At 41.7% G+C, this 20,619-nt stretch overlaps 1 protein-coding gene across 7 annotated transcripts in view; it reads right to left on the reverse strand.

Annotated features, from left to right (window-relative positions):
- Window positions 1-20,619, reverse strand: part of LOC102305730 (IQ motif and SEC7 domain-containing protein 1) — a 94,255-nt gene that overhangs the window by 4,265 nt on the left and 69,371 nt on the right. For 4 of the 7 annotated variants that reach the window (XM_005938978.3, XM_005938979.3, XM_005938981.3 and 1 more), the window contains 12 exons: window positions 10,466-10,745; window positions 8,963-10,239; window positions 8,157-8,318; window positions 7,694-7,816; window positions 7,118-7,284; window positions 6,721-6,860; window positions 5,692-5,721; window positions 3,698-3,823; window positions 3,515-3,614; window positions 3,096-3,257; window positions 2,530-2,706; window positions 751-800 (listed from right to left, as the gene is read on the reverse strand). In XM_005938978.3, coding sequence (XP_005939040.1) covers window positions 751-800; window positions 2,530-2,706; window positions 3,096-3,257; window positions 3,515-3,614; window positions 3,698-3,823; window positions 5,692-5,721; window positions 6,721-6,860; window positions 7,118-7,284; window positions 7,694-7,816; window positions 8,157-8,318; window positions 8,963-10,239; window positions 10,466-10,745 — 2,794 coding nt within the window. Of the gene's footprint in view, window positions 1-750; window positions 801-2,529; window positions 2,707-3,095; window positions 3,258-3,514; window positions 3,615-3,697; window positions 3,824-5,691; window positions 5,722-6,720; window positions 6,861-7,117; window positions 7,285-7,693; window positions 7,817-8,156; window positions 8,319-8,962; window positions 10,240-10,465; window positions 10,746-11,206; window positions 16,086-17,470; window positions 18,091-20,619 lie in introns of those variants that run through there. The other 3 variants (XM_005938983.3, XM_005938980.3, XM_005938984.3) reach the window with 3 other exon arrangements.

Genomic DNA, 20,619 nt, shown 5'->3' on the forward strand with positions numbered 1-20,619 from the left:
ACTCGATATCCAGGTGTGACTCTCCTAAAAAAAGGCTTTTCCTTTGGCACATGCTTCATCTAAGACTGGAGAAAGACCACAAGATGCCTTTGAAAGCAGAATGAAATTTACAGCGTCCAAGACTACAACTGGACACATGAACTAATGGACACATGAAATGAGTGAAATATGAATGAATGAAATCCACATCTTTCTAAGTCCATGTGAAACCCATTGCTAGACCCCTGGCTAGGAAGGCTACATTCCACCCTGAAACTTACATCATTTAAGAGAGGTTGTGGATAAGAGAAAAACAGAAAGACCCAGACAGGGAGAGAGGCTGGAGAGGGTGTACAGTTTCCTAGTGTCTTTCAGAGCTACGACCCTGCCAAAGAGAAGAACCAAATGAAAACCGCTTGGATGTGATTGAATGAAAGACAGAGACAGGCGACAAGGGGAGGGTTCAGAGGAGGCATTAGTAGAGTCATGCTTGTTTGAAGGTAAAGTGTATATTGGTCATATAACATGACCAAATCAGGGAAATTCTCTGGCTTCCAAAAAAGGGGCAGGATCAGAGGCAGGCAACCCACGCATGCACACTAACTGAGGCAAGCAGGTTATAAGGCATCCCAGGAAGAAAAATAAATGATCCAAACAAATGGACTGAGTCTATGAAGCAAAGAAGGTGTAAGACCAAAAATAAAGTTGAGTGTTTCACAGTGCACATCATCACATAGAGAATAGCTTGGATACCAGCTGCTTCCAACTTACTTCCACATTGCTGTCTAGTGATCCTGCACTGCTGCGACGCCCACGCTTGCCTGCCCGAGACATGCAATACCAGAGATTAGAGATCGACAGCACTTCTGGATCGACTACACACGTTTAGGCCGCCCACCAGTCCCATAGGGGGCAGTGCAGTGGATTGTGACTGTGAGTAAGATCCAAATATGGGCAGGTAGGGGGGAGGGCATTCAGGTCTGAGAAGGTGGTGGTTGACAGGTGGTACTGTGGTTTTCTTTATGGGGAAGGCACATCTTCACTCAGGTTCAAATTTCAGCTATTTTGTTCTTAAATCGCAATACGGAGGCTGAGTCAAGCAATACCTAAAGATGTTTGAATGTATTATCATAAATCTCAATAAATACAGACTCCATGACCATCGAGTCTTCACAGAACAAGGAAAAAAGTCCACAGTCAAGTTTTACCAAAACACAGCCGCTATTTCTAAAAACCTCAAGCAGGACTGTTGCTTCACCAGAATTTTCCCAGATTTTATTATTTTTTTTATCGGTTTTTATTTTTCCTCCGAGAAATTCGACAACTTATTTTTAATGTTGTCGCAAGATGCAGATTTTCATCCAGGTCAGTGTCGGCAAGAAAGCCAGTCTCGGTGACAGTCGCAGAGGAGACATCAAAAGCAATACAGTGGTTGCTGCACATGGAATGTACAGGCATATAAAGGTCTGAAGGTGGACAGAGCACTTTTGCCATCGTTAGGCACACTCAGCCAATGATATATGACCAATAATTACACATAAACAGGAGAATACCTGATGTGTATGGGCAGAACACAGTAAATACACATGAAATGTCACATGGCAGGAAAGGAAAAAACAAAACAAAATAAAAAACACTTAACCAAAGTGACCCCACTAACATGCCACGTCCTGCACTGAAAAAACAAAGGAGACAGGAGGGCAGATGGACTTCTGCTACAGACTCCTTCACTGTCTGATCTATCATTTCCCATTCAGGTAGTGATCATAAGAACAAAGCATATCGTATTACCAACAAGTGAGGCAGACCCCCGACTGGATTTCATTTTCTTATCAAGTTAATCACCTGATAACTTCACAAAGCTGTTATCTGTAATGAATGAAATGTATTCTTGCTTCAGAGACACAGCAGCTGTGTTAAACACTGATATTCATGGGTATGACGTGATTCTTAACACCAAGACAGAAACTAAGTCTTCATCTCGTTGCTGCTTAAGAATGGTGTTGTTTATAAACATACAGATGAGGAAATGAGACATGATTGCTGATTAAAACAGAACAGATTGTAAGGAATGTCTTTGGATTAAACAAATGCAAAAGTGCTAAATAACAGGAAATAAAGTGATGATGAAAACACAAATGGGGGAAAAAAAACTGCTCATAATAAATCATCCAAATGAACAGGGGTGACACCTGCCTGTTGGTTTCATCAATCAGTGAAAAGAAAAAATCTGCATTGCTAAACCTCTTCTTAAACAGGTCCGTTTTCAGTCTTTGAGCTGTGGAAAGTTGAGGTCTCTCTAAAACAAAGTATGCTGAGTACAAAAGAGGCGCAACACTGACAGGAAACACCGTCCAGACCAAACCATCCAGTCATGGGGGAGGGGGGAGGGAGGGGGTGTTAGATTATGGATTTAAAGGGAAGAAGAAGGTATGGTGCTGTGAAACAACATTTTGCTATTTTTATCCCCTTGATATCATCATAAAGATGTGGATGACAGAAGGAGTGTACTTCTCCCAGCTAGTAAAAGCAAAGATGTTTTGGCTATACCTGCTTCAGAGAGATCTCTAAGGGAGCTGCTGAGGGCGCTCCTCTTCAGGCCCTCACCCATGGCGTAGCTATCATCCAGACTGGCCCGGTTCATGTTCCCATTGCCTGCTTCCTTCTTCAGGCCAGAGCTCTGCGACATGCTGGGCCTCACTACCCCCTTCTGCTTCTCCAGCTCGGCTGTAATATTTAAAAAAAAAAAAAAAAAAAAAAGCCAAGGAAAGACTGAGGTAAGTGGCAGCGGTTTTACATCTCACTTTGGCCATGGAATGCATTTTTTTCCTGTTACGTATTAAGCCACCCTTTGCTGCCTGAAATTTATGAGGTGTGCAGTATTGATATGCTTAATTTTTAACATCCTGCTCTTGTATGTAAAAATGGAAACCGCTTTAATGTCCCCAATAATCTGCCACCCCTTCTGGTAACCATCCTGTGAACTTTGTAAACATTCTCTCTTGAAATCTGCTGCATTTGAGTAATGAGACCCATGCTCTGTTTCTACTTTACACAGCCTGAAGCAGACAGAGTAACGGGGGTGGGTGGGTTGGGAGGGGAAACGGTCAGCTCACACTCTATTCTGTATTTCTCCATTTCCTGGACCTCAGCAATGGACTCTCGTAGGTCATCTGTAAACTTCTTGCGGTCCTGGGGGTTGGGCGCATTAAAGTTGATAAGCACTTTGATGTCTGCACCTGGTATCGCTGATGTAAGTCTGATTCCATTTGGATAATCTGGGGCAATGGGAAACGGAGAGAGAGAAAGAGAGAGAGTCATTTACAAAAGGTTCATTCATCAAAACCGAGGCGAAACCCATCGGGTGAATTCTGTCTGAAGTTTTGGAGAGTATAAACAACGTCGCAGCCCATTTGGTTCGACTTCCCATTCCAGCTGCCTGTGTTAATGTGCAACGTCAAAATGTGTGATGTAAATACTGTCAGCTAGCATGCTGCACGGAATATAATAAATGGAAACTCTCAGTGCAACTTACACTGATTTTCAAACAGCATGACTTGCATCCCATATAGAGAAAAGGACTGTCTGAAGCTGTAGGTCACTGAATTCTTCTTTTTTTGGAAAATCTTGGTTACCTGAAATTATACAAAAATAACCCTGTAAGGACGGTTTGGACAGGGGAGGGGAGGCAGAAGGGAGAGGACAGGGTGATATTTACCACTAGGAGGTCGTTGAACAGGAAGATCTCCCGCTGATGCAGGCCTAGCTTCTGGAGCTTGTTTGGATCTGGCACTTCAAACAGACGGCAGTAACACACCAGTCTACGGTGCGGCAGCGATAACACCTACAAGGCAGAGGAAAACAGCACAACACTTTAGAGGTAATTATGGCCTCAGTCCATTGCGTAACAAGGAACAGAAGTTATTCTCCATCTGCAAATTTGAAAAAGGTATGGCCAAGAGATGACTAATTTATTCCTCCCTTGGGCGCTTTTCATTATGCCAACTTATGCCTCCTCACTTCCTATTTCCTCCAGTGACCTAGAAATTGTTAACCTCTGCCATTAGGGAAGATCTTCAAACTCCTAAAGCGCTCCAATTTACAAGGAGAGAGGAGGCTCCTGAAGGAGCCAAGAGCAAGGAATCACAGATGTATCCTTTCCGAAAAAACCTTTTACATTTTACAATAAAAAAGACGAACACTTATTATTGAGCAGATAATTATGCTCTTAAGTAAACATGGAACACATAAGAGATCCTTACATAAGATTTAACAGGAATATTAAATGCATATTAAATTTTAAAAACTGAGTTTTTTCGTACTGGTATGTGACTATGTTAAATCACAGTCTCTGTGACCACGAATAGCTTATAAATATACACCCATAGACCCATAAAGCTTTAGTGTTCATCTTGAGGCAACTGTTGTGATTTAGGGGCTATACAAATAAACCTGTATTAAATTGAACTGAACTGCCTTTCATGAATAATGTGACTCTTCTTCTCCTAATATAAATTTGGCATAATGGAAATTTAAGGTAGTATTCTGCAAAATATTGTAAACCAATTCTGTTTTCAAAAGTCACTGTAGAAATAAAATATTTTAGTTTGTTATAAATGTCATTATTTTGGGGAAAAAAGGCATAAGTAAAAATTGTATATCGAAGACTTTTTGTCTGTTTTGTTTTAAATGTCTCGGTATTTCTTTGTGAAGTGCTTTGTAATCTTTGTCTTAAAAGGTGATATATAAATAACATTTTACTTTACTTACCTTAATTACACGTTTAAGACATTTAGGATTAGAATTTCACATTTCTTCCTGTAAAATGATTCTTACATGAAAGCTTCTTTGGATTTTTGCACCAGTTTGACAGGTGACACAGCTGTGGAGCATGTTTTAAGCAACCATGCTCAAGTCTTCTCCAACCCTCCCCCACACATTCTTGTTGGCAGTAGCAAGGATGCAAATGAAGTCATGCTAGCATAACAAAATCACCTGATGTTTTGGATTCTCCACCCTTTTCATGACACAGGGAAAATTGTCCGACAGTGAATGCTGCTGCTGGATTTTCTTTTTGAATTCAAAGTTTAGTGATTTATTTTCCTGTAGCAAGTCCCACAAAAATGCCAAGAAAGAGTAATGAGCCATCAATCCAACAGTCGTACACATGCACACTGTGCAGACTGATCCAATAGGTGTTCTCTTCGAGAGTATTCAATAACAGGTGACAGGCTACCTTCTGGGTTTTTTGTTGTTGTTGTTTTAAATACCTAGGTTACTGTGCGCAATGATGAAAACTGTAAAAGAGTTCATTCAAAGTTTAGGTAGCCTTACATATATAAAAAGCCAGTATACGTGGCACTCAAATGAATGCACTACTAGTGCTAAGTCAGCTTAGCATAGCTCATTCCTTAAGGATTGATGTGACAAGCACACCGCAGTGATATACACCCTGCTGAGCACAGAATTTGTAAACGCTACGGCTTAGCGCCACCCAAAAAATTTATGCCTTTTGATTCTGCCACCAGCGTAAAACACTAACTGTCCATCTCTCACCAACCAGTGTAATGTCTCTGGGAAAAGTCGTTGCCAGTCTTGAAAAGCTGACTTAAAAAGTAACTGCATGATGTTGAGGAATCACTAAAGAGACAGAGATGCAAAGTGAAACAAAGAATAATAAATGATCATCTGATTTACAGATAATCTACTTACACATCCCAGGCCATGGTGGAGAGATCCAATCTAAAAAGAGAGGACAGAGACGATGTTAGGTGCAGTTAGTATATTGAGATTATTTGCACTAATGCTTCTTATAACTTAAAAAAATAATTATATATATTCCCTTCTTAAGAAGGATTTGCCCTTGTTAACAGTTTTCCCTTATAATGCCTATGAAAATGCATGCACCTTATTGGTTTGGTGCAAAAGTCGTCGATTTTTCTTTGTCTTCAGATTTGTAAGAATCAATAACGATACTGGAATGAATACAGATCCTGTGCCAGCACTAGTGGACCTGATTATTATAGAGAGGATTTCCAGCATGCCTTTTATGTTAAACTGTTTTACTACGTGTCCTCCTTAATTATGCAGCTAAATGGTGACAAGGAATCATTTTTCAATACATTCAATTATTACTGGCAGAGCAGAACAGACTCCATTCATCTGAAAACCGACTAAAACAAAGTCATCCATGCCAGACAAGCCTCTCCCTGAGGGTAAGTTAATCACACCTTTAACCTTCACACATGGCAGAAACGGTATTGCCTGCAGAATACTGCAGAAAGGCTGTCTCCAGCTGCCTACAAGGGAATGGAGTAATGGGAGAACAAAATCTGATAATAACTTTGATCCAGTATGTATGGAAAGAGATAAACAGACTAATAACTAATCAACGGATTAAAGCAATGCAACTTATGCCAGTCAGTTAAAGAAAAATGGATTTTGCTCTGCTCAAGGATAGGAACTACTATATTGTGTTAAAATGGCAGGATGTGCCTATTTTTCATCAGACTGCAGCAGTGTGCGACATTTCACAAAGGCCTTGTGTGTGTTGAAATCACCAGTGCGTGTCTGAAGACTTTTCTACATCTTAGCGTTCCTTCTCTGAAATAAGCTACGTAAGAGAGGGTAAAGGATATGTCCTGGTCTGTGATGTCTTGCCTTGTAATAAAAATAAAAAATAAGAAATCCAACTAACAATTTTGTGACCTTGACAGAAAGACTAAAAAACACATAACTTACTGGTTTCTTTCCCACAATGAGCTTCTCAACCTTCTGCACCTGGGAGACGTGGTCTTCGTTGGTTTTGAGCTCTCGTTTACGAATCCTCTCGTATATGCCGACCAGAGTCTCCCGGGGTATGTCCTCTCCATCATCCACACCTGAAAGTCAACGTACACATACACCTGAAGCATTAGAACAACAGTAAAAGGATATTTTTTTTCTTTTTAAAGGTCAGGATAGTGAGAGAAGAAATTAATAAAGCAAAGAGGATTCAAATTGTAAGGGTTGGTGACCTACTCTGCCCCTCTGTGGTGAAAGGCTTAATTTATTTTTGAAGCTGAATTTCACTTATTGCCCCGTTAAGGTCTATATATAATGCCTTCACATGTATTTCATAATAACAGTTTTCTGTTACCTCTTAAGTTCTTGATAAAGTCCTCCAGCTTCATCTTCCTCTCTGGCTTGACGTTGGGGCTGTACATGTCGGTGTTGAGGAGGATGATTGCAAAAGCTAGGATGAAGATGGTGTCAGGGTTCCTAAACTGCCGCACTACTGTTGGGTTACAGATGCAGTAGCGCTGGCTAAAAATAGAAAACAGGAGCATTAAGTAATGTTAAGGAAGAGCAAAACTCAGACTCTAAACTCGATGCAAGCGAGTCAGAGTGAGGAAATGTTTTCAACACTGCCTGAAGAAAACAGAAGTAAATGGGTTCTCTTTATGAACCAATAATTATGCAGATGACACAGCTGTGAGGAAGACCGATGATGTTTATTAAAATGCTTTCAGTATTATGAACACTAATGCTAATGTTTTACTGCACTTGACTACATGAAATACACAGGGGTCGTTAAGAATCAGCTCGGTTTAATGATCATAGTAAATAAATCCATTTTCAGTAGGAGGATTGGGTCACTAAACTTTCTCAAAAATAAAAAAAAAAAAGTTTATATTGCATTTTTTTTTTTACATATACGGCATAAAACCCCAACCTGAAAGCCTCAATGAGCCGCTCCACCTTCTGTGCTTCACCCTGGACGCGGATGTGGTTCTGAAATTTCCTCAGGGCTTCGTCGAGCTCCATGCCCTGGAAGTCCATTTCGTCTACCACACAGCTGGTACGTGAGGAGAGGGATGAAGAGAAAAAAGGCAAATACATCAAAACACAGACTGCCACAGTTTTTGTGCTCATCCTCATTCACTGGTAGCTCAACAGGGATGGTTTGGCCCAGATTCTATCATGGAGGATATGTCAGTGAATTCTTGTCATATTGGTGCCATAAGTCACTCTCATAGACTGTGGGATCTTCGTTGAGTAAATCCTCTGAGCAATTGCTTAACTGTTTTCATATGTTCCACACTCCTTTTTAAAAAAAACAAAACTAAGTATGCTTTGGATTATTTTACTGTCAGTAATAACAATATTTTTTTGATCATTCCTGTGGCGATACTTACTCCAAGACATCTCTGTTGAACTGCTTCTGTCGATTGCCAAGAAATTCTCCAATCATCTGCCTGCTTAGCCCCTTTCTCTGCAGCAGGAAGTGAGCCACTCCGACTGGCGTGTCAGGGATGAATCCTCTCTCAGTAAGATACTGAATGCCCTTTTCTGGCTTCCTGAAAAATTCAACATGTCCCCGGATGGTTTGTTTTTAATTCCTGGACAGATGCTGGCACATTTTTAAACTGGGAAGAAGAATATGCTGCTGCTTAATCTTGAGTTCTTAGAAAATCCATCTATATTACTGTTATTACCCAAAATTTTGACACAGGCCTAAAAACAAAACACACACACACTTCAAACCTCTCATCTTATTGTCATGTAGTTACGTCAGATAAAATCTAAGTTATACAGATGAGTGAAAGGCTTTCATTAAGAAAGAAATATATCTCTGGAAATATTAAAGCAGTGATGGTGCAATTTAGTTTTATCAGTCTTACTAAGCAAACAATAGAACTGCTGTTTGTCAAACACAAATAGAGGTATTACAGTTTGTACTTTTCAATATGAGTTTCATTATGTTGAGTGGGTTTATTTTTTTTTTCTATTCCATTTTTCTTTTAAAAATAGTTTTATTAATTCCTAATAAAATTAATTTTTTAATGATTTTTTTTAACTTAAAAAAAAAACAAAACAAAACTATAAAAGGATCAAAATTTATGAAGTTCAGAAGAAACATCAGTCATGGCAGCAACATGCGTTTTTAGCCTTCACTATAAACGCAGGTCAAGCATGTGCTCCAGCAGAGCAGAGTACCTACTTGTTGAAGAGATTCAGGCCGATGCGGTAGTGTCGCTTCCGGATAACATCATTGCTGAATATGGGCGAATCCCAGCTGTTGCGAGTCTCTTTGTGGTAGGTCTGCTTACTTAAGGTCTGCTCTCGCAGGCTGTCTCTTGATGAGGACTCAGAGCTGCAGTTAATGGTGTCATTTGAGTTTGATGTGCTATTGATGCTGTCATTGTCCCCATCGGAGAAATCGGACTCTGACTTGCTCTGTCTGTTAGCTGAGCCGTTGATAGCCAAGTGGCTTTCTAACTGTCTGTGGCGGTGGCGAAGAGGCGCGTCGTCGTCACGGGAGGGAGCTCGTGGTGGGGGCCCGTGGGAAATGTGTTTGGGGCTTGCTTGGGACGATGTTACAATGTGGCCGTGAGGTTCATACACAGGTGGCCGTTTGACAGTGCTCCGCTCTGACCGGTCGCTGAGCTCTGCGGAGCTATCGCTAGGAGGTTCTATGGTCAACAGAGGAAGATGGTCCATTCTAAGACGCTGCTCTTGGCACTCTAGAGAAGGAGTGCTGCGGCAGCTTGTGTCTGTGTCACGACCCTCATCTTTGGGGTCAATAGGCCAGTATTCTTGAGAGGAGTTAACTGACCGCAACCGTAAGTCTGATTCTGTGCTGGAGGGCTGGTCCCCTGACCTGGACAAGGCAATAGAAGGGGACATGTCCTCCTCATCGATGAACAGAGTAACATCGCTATAAGACGCCATCGTTTCATCGCGCATCCGTCCAGCTGCCCTATGGTGAGACTTCACCTGATACTGCACATCCCCCTGTCTCTCGGAGCAGCCGATAGCCTCTGGGTCAGGACCCTCATCCCCCTGAAGGCTGCGACAGTTCAGAGCATCATCTATCGACTCAGCCAGAGACTTGACTTGTCTTGAAAAGGCGTCCTCCAGCTCTGTGATGGCATCTGTAAGGTCACCCTGCGGTGGAGGGTGTGCCATGTTGGCCTGCTGGTGAACCTCTATATCTCCGCATTCTGACTGCACCATGGACAGCGGGGTGCCGTCCTCCGTCATGGACACCTGCCTCCCCTCAAAGTATGAGCTGTGGACTTTTTCGGGGCCCTCAAATGAGAGCTGCATCCTCATGTTAGAAAGTACAATGCGTCTGGACATACGGTTCTCTGACATAGAACTCCTGAGACGTTCAAAGTTCTTGTTCATCTGATACTGGCGGAACGCCGTCTGAATGGTTCGAGCTGCATGTCGAGTTATGAATCGTCCACCATATTTGCGCTCTAGCATCTCCACCTAACAAAAACACAAGTAAATTAACTGTAAGACCCATGGGTTACTTAATTGGTTTTCTTAGCTGCAGATGGTCTATAAAGTCATCATCGTGGATGTCCTGTTAGAAGCTAACAAAGTGTTCTTTACACAGCTAGCTTTCTGACAAGAAAAGATTCAAAATATATGATTTTTTTAAAAAACAGATATCATGCGACTCTTTGAATTTCTGTCAAAAACAGTCTTTTACCTGTTTATCCTGGAGGTCAGCAGAGAGCTCATAGCTCTCAGAGAGCGATCGGGACCGCTTGATGGCCTCCTCCTCAGCCTGCTTACGGAGGATGGACTGTGAGTGCTGGAGCTTGGGTCGTCGGGGCCTCTGAGGCCCAGGCTGGACCCCGTGGCTGTAAAGTGGGCTGTCAAATCGGTCGGGGCTGATGGCTGAGCCGTGGGTCACGGGACCCTGGCCATAGCTGGCTCCCCCATCCAAGGAAGGGCCACTATCACTGGGCCGTGCATCCCCTTCCACACTACAAAGACAGGAAAGAGATGGATGGATGATTAGAGACGGTAGAAGGAAAGAAAAATCTCTGAGGCAGTACTGGATTTAAATATTATCAGGTTAGTTCAATCCCAAAATGCCTTAACAAAGAGTAGCTTAAGTTAAATATCCATTATATACAATTAAGTATGGTATTAGAAATATGGTATTGCACAATAGCATGGGTGTGAATGAATATAGCCTTTTCTGGGGCATGCGATCCTGACATACTGCATAAACCACACTTAATTAAATTCAAAGCTGTCTGATGCTAATAGATTTCGCAGAAGAAATTACTAGTGTGTCATAGTTTTTGCTGTACCACATTTAGGAGACACAAAAGACACATAACCGCTCCTAAAATAAAATACATTTGCAGTAACACAGTCCTTGTGCAATTGCTTCCTTTACAAATACTGAGAAAGGAACAAAAAACAAGCGATTACTCACTCACTCTTACATTCTACCACACTAGAGGTCTGCCTCTTACGAAGAGACCGTCTATTTTCAATAAAATGCCAACTCTTCCTCCATATCTTGTCCACCATTCTTTCTGTCAAATGAAGTCCAGAGTACACAGAATCCTCCAGGAAATCCAGGTTTATGTCAGCTCAGGGGCCAATCAGTGGCCCAGGAGAATTACATCATATTCGCAGTAGCGACGACACTCTGTTCCAATTCTCGTTACAAAGTCCAGTTTGGAGAAGAGTGAGTAAATATAACTTCAGTGATCCCTCAGTCAAAAAACAGAAATGCCTTTCAGAGGTGCCGACCCGCTCTGTAACTATCATCACACCAACTTCCCTTCTCCTCTGATACGATTAATGCACAGTTCACTGGCAGCCTAATGTGTTTGAACTGTGACTTGACACACCCATGCAGCGTACACATCTACTTCCTTTATTGGACTGCCTGAAATCAACATTCGGCAACAGCCTGTCAAACACAGCAAAGAGCACAAGCGAAAAAGTGGAACTGAATTTGGTTCAGGAGTTCAGATGGCAAATGTACTGTAATATAAGTGTAAACTCTTTTTGTGACTTCCGAGTAACCCCGCTCAGCACGAGGATTTTATGGTTAATAAAAGACAGCGAGGCTCAGATGTAATATCTGCCTCAGCTGAGTTTATACTTGTCATTTAGGAAATTTGAACTGGATTTACAACCCACAGCATGTCTTTTGATGTCCCTAGATTTGTGATTAACAGAGAAAGTGCAACAGAAATTGAAAATGTTTTCAAAATTGCAATAACTACACTTGCAAGGCTTAAGGCAAGTCATTATTAGTGATTAACATATGAGTCATGGATGTTTGCAAAGGCTTCAGGCAGCTTAGTTTTCAGATCAACACAAATGCTTTGGAGAATAACGCCCCCCTCCAAAAAAGCACTACTGCTTTTCAACTAAAGATTTTAGAGTGAAATATTAAAACAGATTGCACTTGGCTGCCAAACCATCATTAATAATTTTTAGGAAAAGCACAATCCCGAAAATACTCAGCCTAATTCCACAAAATAAGATGGCATTTGGATGCAAGTGGAAAGAACACACTCATAGGACACTTTCATAACTACACCCATTCAAAAATGTCTAATCAGCCAATCATGTAGAAGCAACTTAATATGTTTAGGCATGCAGACACTGCCAAGATAACCTCTTGAATTTCAAACTAAGTATCACAATGAGGAAGAAAGGGGATTTAAGTGACTTTGAACGTGGGGTGGTTGTTGGTGCCGAACAGGCTGGTCTGAGTATTTCATAAAATGTTGATCTACCGGGATTTTCAACCATCTTTATGATTTACAGAGAACTGAAAAGGAAAAACTATCCAGCGAGGGTCAGACTGCTTCAAGCTGACAGGAGGGGGAAAGTAACTAAAATTTTTACTTATTACAACCAAGTTACGTAGAAGAGCATCTCTGAACAACTTAGACAACAAACCTTGAAGCAGATGGGCTACAGCACCAGATGACCACACTGGTATTACTCTTGTCAGCCAACTCTCCTGTCAGGAGACTGAGGTTACAATTTGCATGACCTCACCAAAAGTAGAAAAGAGATGGGTGGAAAAATTGTGCCTGGTTTGAGGGTCATTCAGACGGTAGGGGTGTTAACACCATGAAAGCATGGATCCATTCTTTCTTGTATCAATGGTTCACACTGGTATTTCACAGGGGATATTTCTTAACTGAGCATTGTTAAATCACCACAGCTTACCAAACTAATGGGCTGATCACGCCCATCCCTTTATGACCACAGTGTACCCATCTTTGATGGCTGCTTAATGTGTCACGTCACAAAGCTCAAATCATCTCAAGCTGGTTTCTTAAACATAACAATGAGTTTACTGTACTCAAATGGCCTCCATCGTCACTAAATCTTAAACCAATAGAGCACATTTGAGATGTGGTGGAACAGGAGATCAACTTCATGGTTTTGCAGCTCACAATTCTGCAGCAACTGTGTGGTGTTAACACGTCAATAAGGACCAAAATCTCTGAGGGTGTCTCCAGCACTTCGCTGTATCTGTGGCACAAATATTTAAGGCATTTCTGAAGGCAAAAGGAGCTTCAAACAAGTATTAGCAAGATGTATCTAGTAAAATGGCCAGTAAACTTATGAGGGAGTGGAGATGAGCCATTCAAGGTCAGCCAAACCCACAGTCAGACAGTGAAACGTCAAGCTAAGTAAATGCTTACCAACTCCCCTCAGGGTAGAAAATACACATAGTGTTTTAGTATGGACCAGTGCACAGCAACAGAGCCAGACTTGCCCTTTACATAGCTGCAGCAACGCTAGTACCTAGCAAAACACATTCAAGATCATACTTCATTGCATAATCACAGCTGGGATAAAAGTTCCCAACCATCTGTCAAAGCTGTCATCCCTGGAGTTAAAAATTACACTGTGTGTGCTGTCACTGTGTGCTTGCAGGTGGCAGTCATTGTTTTTTATTTCTTCATTTGAGATAAATGAAGAATTAACGTTATGATGACACAAGGGATTTGGACATTAGTCAGGAGGAGTGGGCATTTAACAAATGTGACATTTCTCTGACATAGACTTTGTTAGTTCATTTGGCTTCATTTTTCTTTTAATACCAAAATGATGGTTTGTAATCAAAGTCTACAAACATTTTTAGCCAAACCAGCACTAATGTCCATTTTTGGGTCGGTGGCTCAACTCATTTTAATTTTTGCGTTGCTTGCAATGACATTTTGTACACACAGTGAGTTTAATGACTTTACTGATCCTCCTAATTTTCATCTAGCACTATTATCAGGTCAACTTTGCGTGTCTTATCTGCTTCATTAGACCCCGTAGATGTTATTTAAGCTTAGCACTGTTAATGTGAAAATGTTAGAATGTTAATCTCAGTATTTACCTGCTAACGGTAACCTGACAGAGCTCTTAGGATAACTAAAGTATTGCTATCATTATGTAATGCAGTTTAAATTTTTTTTTCTTTTGTACCAATTTGTTGGGAATAATTGCCTTTTCATTGTTTTGCTTAATTGCTTCTGTAATTATTTATGAACCAAAATAAATTTCAATTTATGCTAATAAGATGGTAAAACGAATTGAGTTTAATTGAAATCATTGAAAACACAAAATGCATGCCACCGTTAATAATTACAGCAGTGCACATCTAAAAAGAAAAATAATAATTATATTAATTTAAAAACATATTAAGGCAAAAGTTAAAACTCTAACTGTAATAATTTTCCCCGGGTGAGACCTGTGAGCCAGCTTCTTTACTACATTTTGTTAATAACTACTCTGCTTTTTACCAGCCTAGCATCCAAAGAGTGTTTGAGTGAAAGCAAATGGAAGAAAGAGAGTGAGAATAAGTACTGCTGTACAGTCAGTGAAAACTCTACAGAGCGAGGTCAGCTGCCAGTGATGGAGGGAAAAAGCTGGGAATAAGAAGAGAGTGCATCATTTTAAGATCTGCACTGATATTTTAAGCTTAAATGGCTGGTGGAAAAGGGAAAAAGAGCGGGAGAACTATTACAGAGTCAGATATTAATTATTCGGTGGATACAAGTGGCTTCAAATGACTTTGAAATGAATGTTTTATACATGTTTTGGACTTTAATATGTGAGCATTGTGGAACCCAATGTTGAGTGGTGGGGGAAGCAGTGATGTCATGCCACACCACTTCCTGATAGTGACTGTACAAGCCTTGAAATATGATCTCACAATATTAGCCCCGACTGTCCCTCCGTCTGGCTCTTTATCCACCAGGAGCCCCCCCTCCATGAGCTCTGATGTAGGCATGGATAAGCACGTCAGCACGGCTGGCAGTGATTTTCAGCCACAGGATCCAGGGATTTGGAGGGGTGGTGGGGGGAGAATCGACAATCTCTCTTTCCTCCAAACACATCCTGAACAAACAGGCCGAGGCCCCTGCCCAGGCCTCAACCCGTACCATCAGTCGGACCTGAGGGAGAAACATTCCTCCATCTCGGAAAAGAGGAGTCACATCTACAGGAGTTCTGGGAATAGCAGAAGGCTAATGAAGTACAGGCTGGAGTTAGAAAGGAAGAGACTGCTGCAGTGTGTAACTAGCGCAACTTCCAAGCAACGTCACAGAGAAGTTTACCAAGCTAAAACATAACTCAGTTGTAAACACTAAAGCGATACACACATAGAAAAAATATTTCTACTAGCATTGCATTCAAGGCCTCACTTTTGCCATTTTTCCAACTTTAAAAACATGTAAGTAATGTAGTGAGATTTCATTGAAAGCAAGCAAGCTCATGGGGGAGTTTCTTAAAGTGTTAGCATGTGCAGAGAAAAGACTCATGTATGTTTGAAAACATTGTTGCTGGGGAACAATCTAGACATTGTTATATATTAAATTACAGTACCTGTAAAGTTACAGAGGAAGGTCAAATCTGATTAAAAAAAAGTTACTTTTCTTCTGTAGCTTCTTTGTAGGACCTTACCATTTATAGAAATATATTTCTTTATGTGTGTATCTGAACAGAGGCTGTGAAGTGACCCTTCTAATAAAACGAAACAGCGCTTCCATACCGCACCGCACACCCCACATGCAGTGACAGCATGCGCTCCAAGCACAACAAAAGCAGATGTTTTTCCCTCTTTTGAAAGCAACTCAGAGAGCTCATAAATACAGATGCACACACCAGATCTCACTGCACACAGATGTGATGGAATAAACTTTTCAGGTAAAAGGTCTCGCAGACCACACAGAGGCATAATGATGAAGCCCAGCATTAAAAGCTCGAATTGCCAGAAAACACTATATGTCATTTCAGTACCAATAATTGGACTAATGAATTACTTTTTTTAGCTGCTCTAAACACACACACACACACACACACACACACACACACACACACACACACACACACACACACACACACACACACACACGCACACACACACACACACGAGCAAGTTGGGAATTTACAGTTGGACAAAGCTACGAGCTGGAACGCTGCTCTGGCCTGCAGACTGACAGTAATGCTCCTGACAGTTTGCAGCAGACAGTATATAGTCAACTGGAGTCTCATAAGCCTCGTGGCTGTCAACTACTGTAAGTTGTATCATTCAGAATGAGAGTTTTAGGATCTGACTGTCTTTATATATTTCAGACTGCCATTTGGCATCTAATGTTATCAGAACCAAGGGTATTAAATAGCTATACCCGAGAAAACAAGCACATTTTTCCTTTGTTTTGAAAACTACAACCATAGCCAATTGAGGATAATTAGCAACAGTAAAATTCCTATTAATACCGGAAAAGCAGCTTTTCATTTCTCTGCCAAGGAGAGAGCTGAGGCAGAGCCTTTTGATAACTAAGCTGAATTTGGTATTGCCTTGGTGGAGGACAATCTTCAAGTTCCTCTCTATTTGCATCAAGCTTGCTGATTACAGGTATGCAATCATTCATCAGGTGCCACTTAATGTCCACACAATAATGGAAAAAAAAGTATACAGTAGCAAACTGAAACATACGCCACTGCCAGTATGATGAGTAATTTGATGGTTTGTACATGCCACTGAATGACTTGTTGCTTAAGGAAATCTAAAGTCAATATTACTCTCACGCAGTAACTAACAGTCCTGGTTCTGTCTGATCATCCATCCTCCCCCCTCATGTCAAGATTCAGCAACAACAAAAACAACAACAACTGAGCCACTGTCATTATCTTTCAGTGATGAATCATTAAGCTGTCCTCCAGCACTACGCTCAGCACCTGCCCTTGAAGACAGAGCTATGAAAGAGCACACAGCCGTGGCCAAGTAAGTGGGAGGGCCACGACACACCATAGGAATGCCCTTCAACGGAGCGGAGGGGGAACAATCCAACTCAGATGGATTCTGTACAGTAAGACTAAACATATTATGATAGCACAGGCATACAATGACGCACAGAGAGGGCATGATCTGTTTTTAATTAGAATGGAGTCAAAGCTGGAAATGCAGACAACACTTTAAAAGTCAGTCATATATAGTGCAAAGCTTTACATTACTGCCGTCATTATAAGAGGATCGTGTGAAATCATAAATGGAGTCCTGGAACACGGTGAATGATTCAAACTCATAGCAGCTCTCTTCCTCTCCTGTGTTTATTAAACACAGGCTTATGAGGGTTAGCAGCCAGGTGTATCCTCATTCAATGACAACACACACACTCACACATTAAATCAAGCACAGTGTACACTCTCCTATTACTCTTACCAGCTATTCAGCTCCAGCTCCAGCAGTGACTGGGTCTTCTCTGAATTACACTGCAAACACCACATGCTGGCCAGCACTTGTAAGAAGATGTACTCCAAACATTAGCAGATCTCCCACCAGTCCCCAGTGCTCCCTAAAAGGCTCCTCTAAAAGACAGACACAACTCAAAACTGCCATCTGCTATAGCTTGTAGATCTCTGCCACTTACAGACGTTTTCATTTCGTTGCCTTGTGATAGCAGTTTCCTATAGATGGTAGGCGTGCATGGTCAGTACTAAGTGGCAGTCTGCAATCTTTGACAGTCAAATGGAGCCCTTTCTTTTTCTCTTTCTTCCTCTCTGTCGTCAGTGCGCGGGGCTGGTAGGAGTATAAGGGGGGTGGAGGCTATGAGACAGGGGAGTGAGAGTTTCTGCCAGGGCCCGAGCGGTATGGAAGAGGGCGGGGTGCTGGGAAGGGGGTGTGAAAGTGTGGAGGCTTTGTAGCTGGGCAGGAAGAGAGAGAGATGGAGATGAAACACTTATCATGCAAGAAAGGGACACACATGACCAGAGAGGAGGCGACGTGGAAAAGAAAGTCATGTTTTTCAGGCACGCTATCAAAGTGTAAAGACATGAAAAGGAGAGAGAGAGTGACAGCTGGGAATAAAAGATAAACCAATGCACTAAAAAAAAAAAAAAAAAAAAAAAAAAAAAAAGCCAGGAGGGAGGGTAAGAGAGTGGCAGCTGAGTTAAGTGCATATAGGTATAGTAGAAAAATAGGAGTGAGATGGAACAGAGAGAAATGGGTAAACAATAAAGTATGAGGAGAAAAAAAAGAGAGTGGTTGAAGGAAACAGGGTTTGGAGTGTTTGAATGTCAGGATCTTTTGTTAGCTCTTTTTACACAAAAGGAAAAGGACTGACTTGGTAGCGACTGCAAATAAAAGAGCGCCTCTATTAATAGAGCCTTTCAGGGCTGAGCAGTGACTGTTAAGATGTGCACTAAGAAAAGGGCTACAGATTCGGTGTCTTTCGCTGCAGAAAATCACAACAGATACACAATAGAAGCTGTGTATCTTTATGTCTTCAATTTTCACTCGCCTTGAAACAAACACTGCTTCATGGATAGTGTTACACACTGCATGAAATTCCCCTCGTACTGCACCATCAGCGCAAACCTCACCAAGCCCCAAACACACAAACTGTGATGGTGTCTTGTCTCTGGACTTCACAGTGTTGTTGAGACAGGGCAGAGACTAATCACCCCTCTGAGAAAAGGGGGTTGGAGTAAACTGCCCCCAAGCCAAAGGTATTTTCTATCTAATGACAACAGGCACAGGAAACGGAGGAGAATGACTCCCACATGGAGCCAGTTTACAGGGACACCAATCATCCACAGAGGCGTCCACACCAGTCTGTAAAAGAGAGGGATCCTGAATTCTTCTAATTACAGACCCGAACCCCTAAAATGATCACCTTGTCCGAACTGTTTTCATCTGAGGCTTCAAATGAAAGATGCAGAATGAGAGACAAAAGCATAAGAAAGGGTTACTTAAGGAGAAAAAGCAAGTGTATCTCAACATGTGTCATGGATCACAGCAGGGGAGACTTACTTGCAACGTGTGACTCAGTCACAATGAGTATGTGCAGAAAGGCAAGCAGGCAGACAGACAGTAACCGGCCAACTGGTCTATTTCAGTTTGAGACCTTGACCCGTACTGTGGCGGCTACAGCTGCTAATGCCTTATGGAGCTGCAAGATAGTTGACTCAACTTACAGAACTCACCTATCACGCAAACACACCATAAACAAAAATGGGAACAAAAGCAATTTAAGACCTCCCTGTAATAAATCTGACATCCTCATTACTGAATCATTTTGTCACACTTCACCCAAGACACAAACACAGATGCAGGCATTTAGTTTGGAAATATGTGCATGATTTTAGATATTTGCCCCAGCAGATGCTTTGTTTTCTCTTCCCCCCACAGTGGACCACAGGGAGCCGCTAACTAGAGTTTATTTGTTTTTGACTGCAATATGAAGTAATATTGTGGTCTCATTTTGAAGGCGAGCGCACGATGCGTATCAACCTCAAGTATATTATGACTGTTTCATCATGGGGCACAGGGGTAACGTCAGTTTAGGCATCAAGGAGGGTTATGCTGAAATGATCTAATTAGAGGTATTCCAGGTAAAACTGGGCTGTAAAAGTTTTCACAAACCTAGCTGTCCTGTGTAATGTTCCCTGTCTGCCTGCCTCCACGTCTCTCTCCTCCTCTAGTGTTACAACCCAGTCTAGTCGTCCCGTCTGGTGAAGGCCCACTCCATCTCCTGAGCCCTGGCTGCACAACGCTTTACTCCAAAATGATGTCATTGAGAATTCCAAGCAGAGGCCCACTCTCCGCTCATAAAACTGTATTTCTCCAACTCAATACATATGGTCTCTCTGCATTTCAGCTCCTACTCTATCACTCTCCTGCAAATCCAAACCCTCCCTTCGTTTCCTTCCCTTTCTTGTCTCAGAGTAAAAAGAAAGCTAACTACAGAAAACAGGGGACCAGTCCCAACAGGCCCCAAGCGGTCAACATACCTACAGCTTTATCAAATGCTTCCCACAGATGTAGTACCTAAGTATCAGGCAAAGAAAAAACACGGACTTTCCAACTGCAAAGAGAATGAAAAAAGGCAGAGCAGAAGAAAAGAAAGCAAAAGAAACGACAGGGGGGGAAAGTGATATCTTCCTGGAAACTTGGTCACAAGTTTGGCAGACGGTGCTCTGTCTACATGACATCATGCATCGTTACTCATTATCTGCTTTTGCTGGATGCTGAGCGACTGAGACCTGCGCTAAGAAACGGAAAATAAAATGAAAACTCAGCCTTCGCCTGGTCTGGAAACAATTAGAACAGGCTGATGTCATAGTTTGATACAACAGCATACTAAATGAGATGTAGTGGCCTGGGATAGTTTTGTGAACACAGAGAACTTTGTATAGGGGCAAAAAAACCCAAAAACAAAACAAAAAACACATCATTCCTCTGTAAATTCTCAGGAACAAAGAATTTCTGTGCATAAGGAGGGTCTGGCAGCAGATGTTTAAATAGAGCTAAAATAGAAGTAATTAAAGGATATGCAGAATCTGTTCATCACATCCTGGCAGCAAAGCTGG

This window comes from Haplochromis burtoni, unplaced genomic scaffold (assembly GCF_018398535.1).
Source record: "Haplochromis burtoni strain Fernald_Lab_line unplaced genomic scaffold, NCSU_Asbu1 Contig_252, whole genome shotgun sequence".
NCBI classification, from domain to species: domain Eukaryota; kingdom Metazoa; phylum Chordata; class Actinopteri; order Cichliformes; family Cichlidae; genus Haplochromis; species Haplochromis burtoni.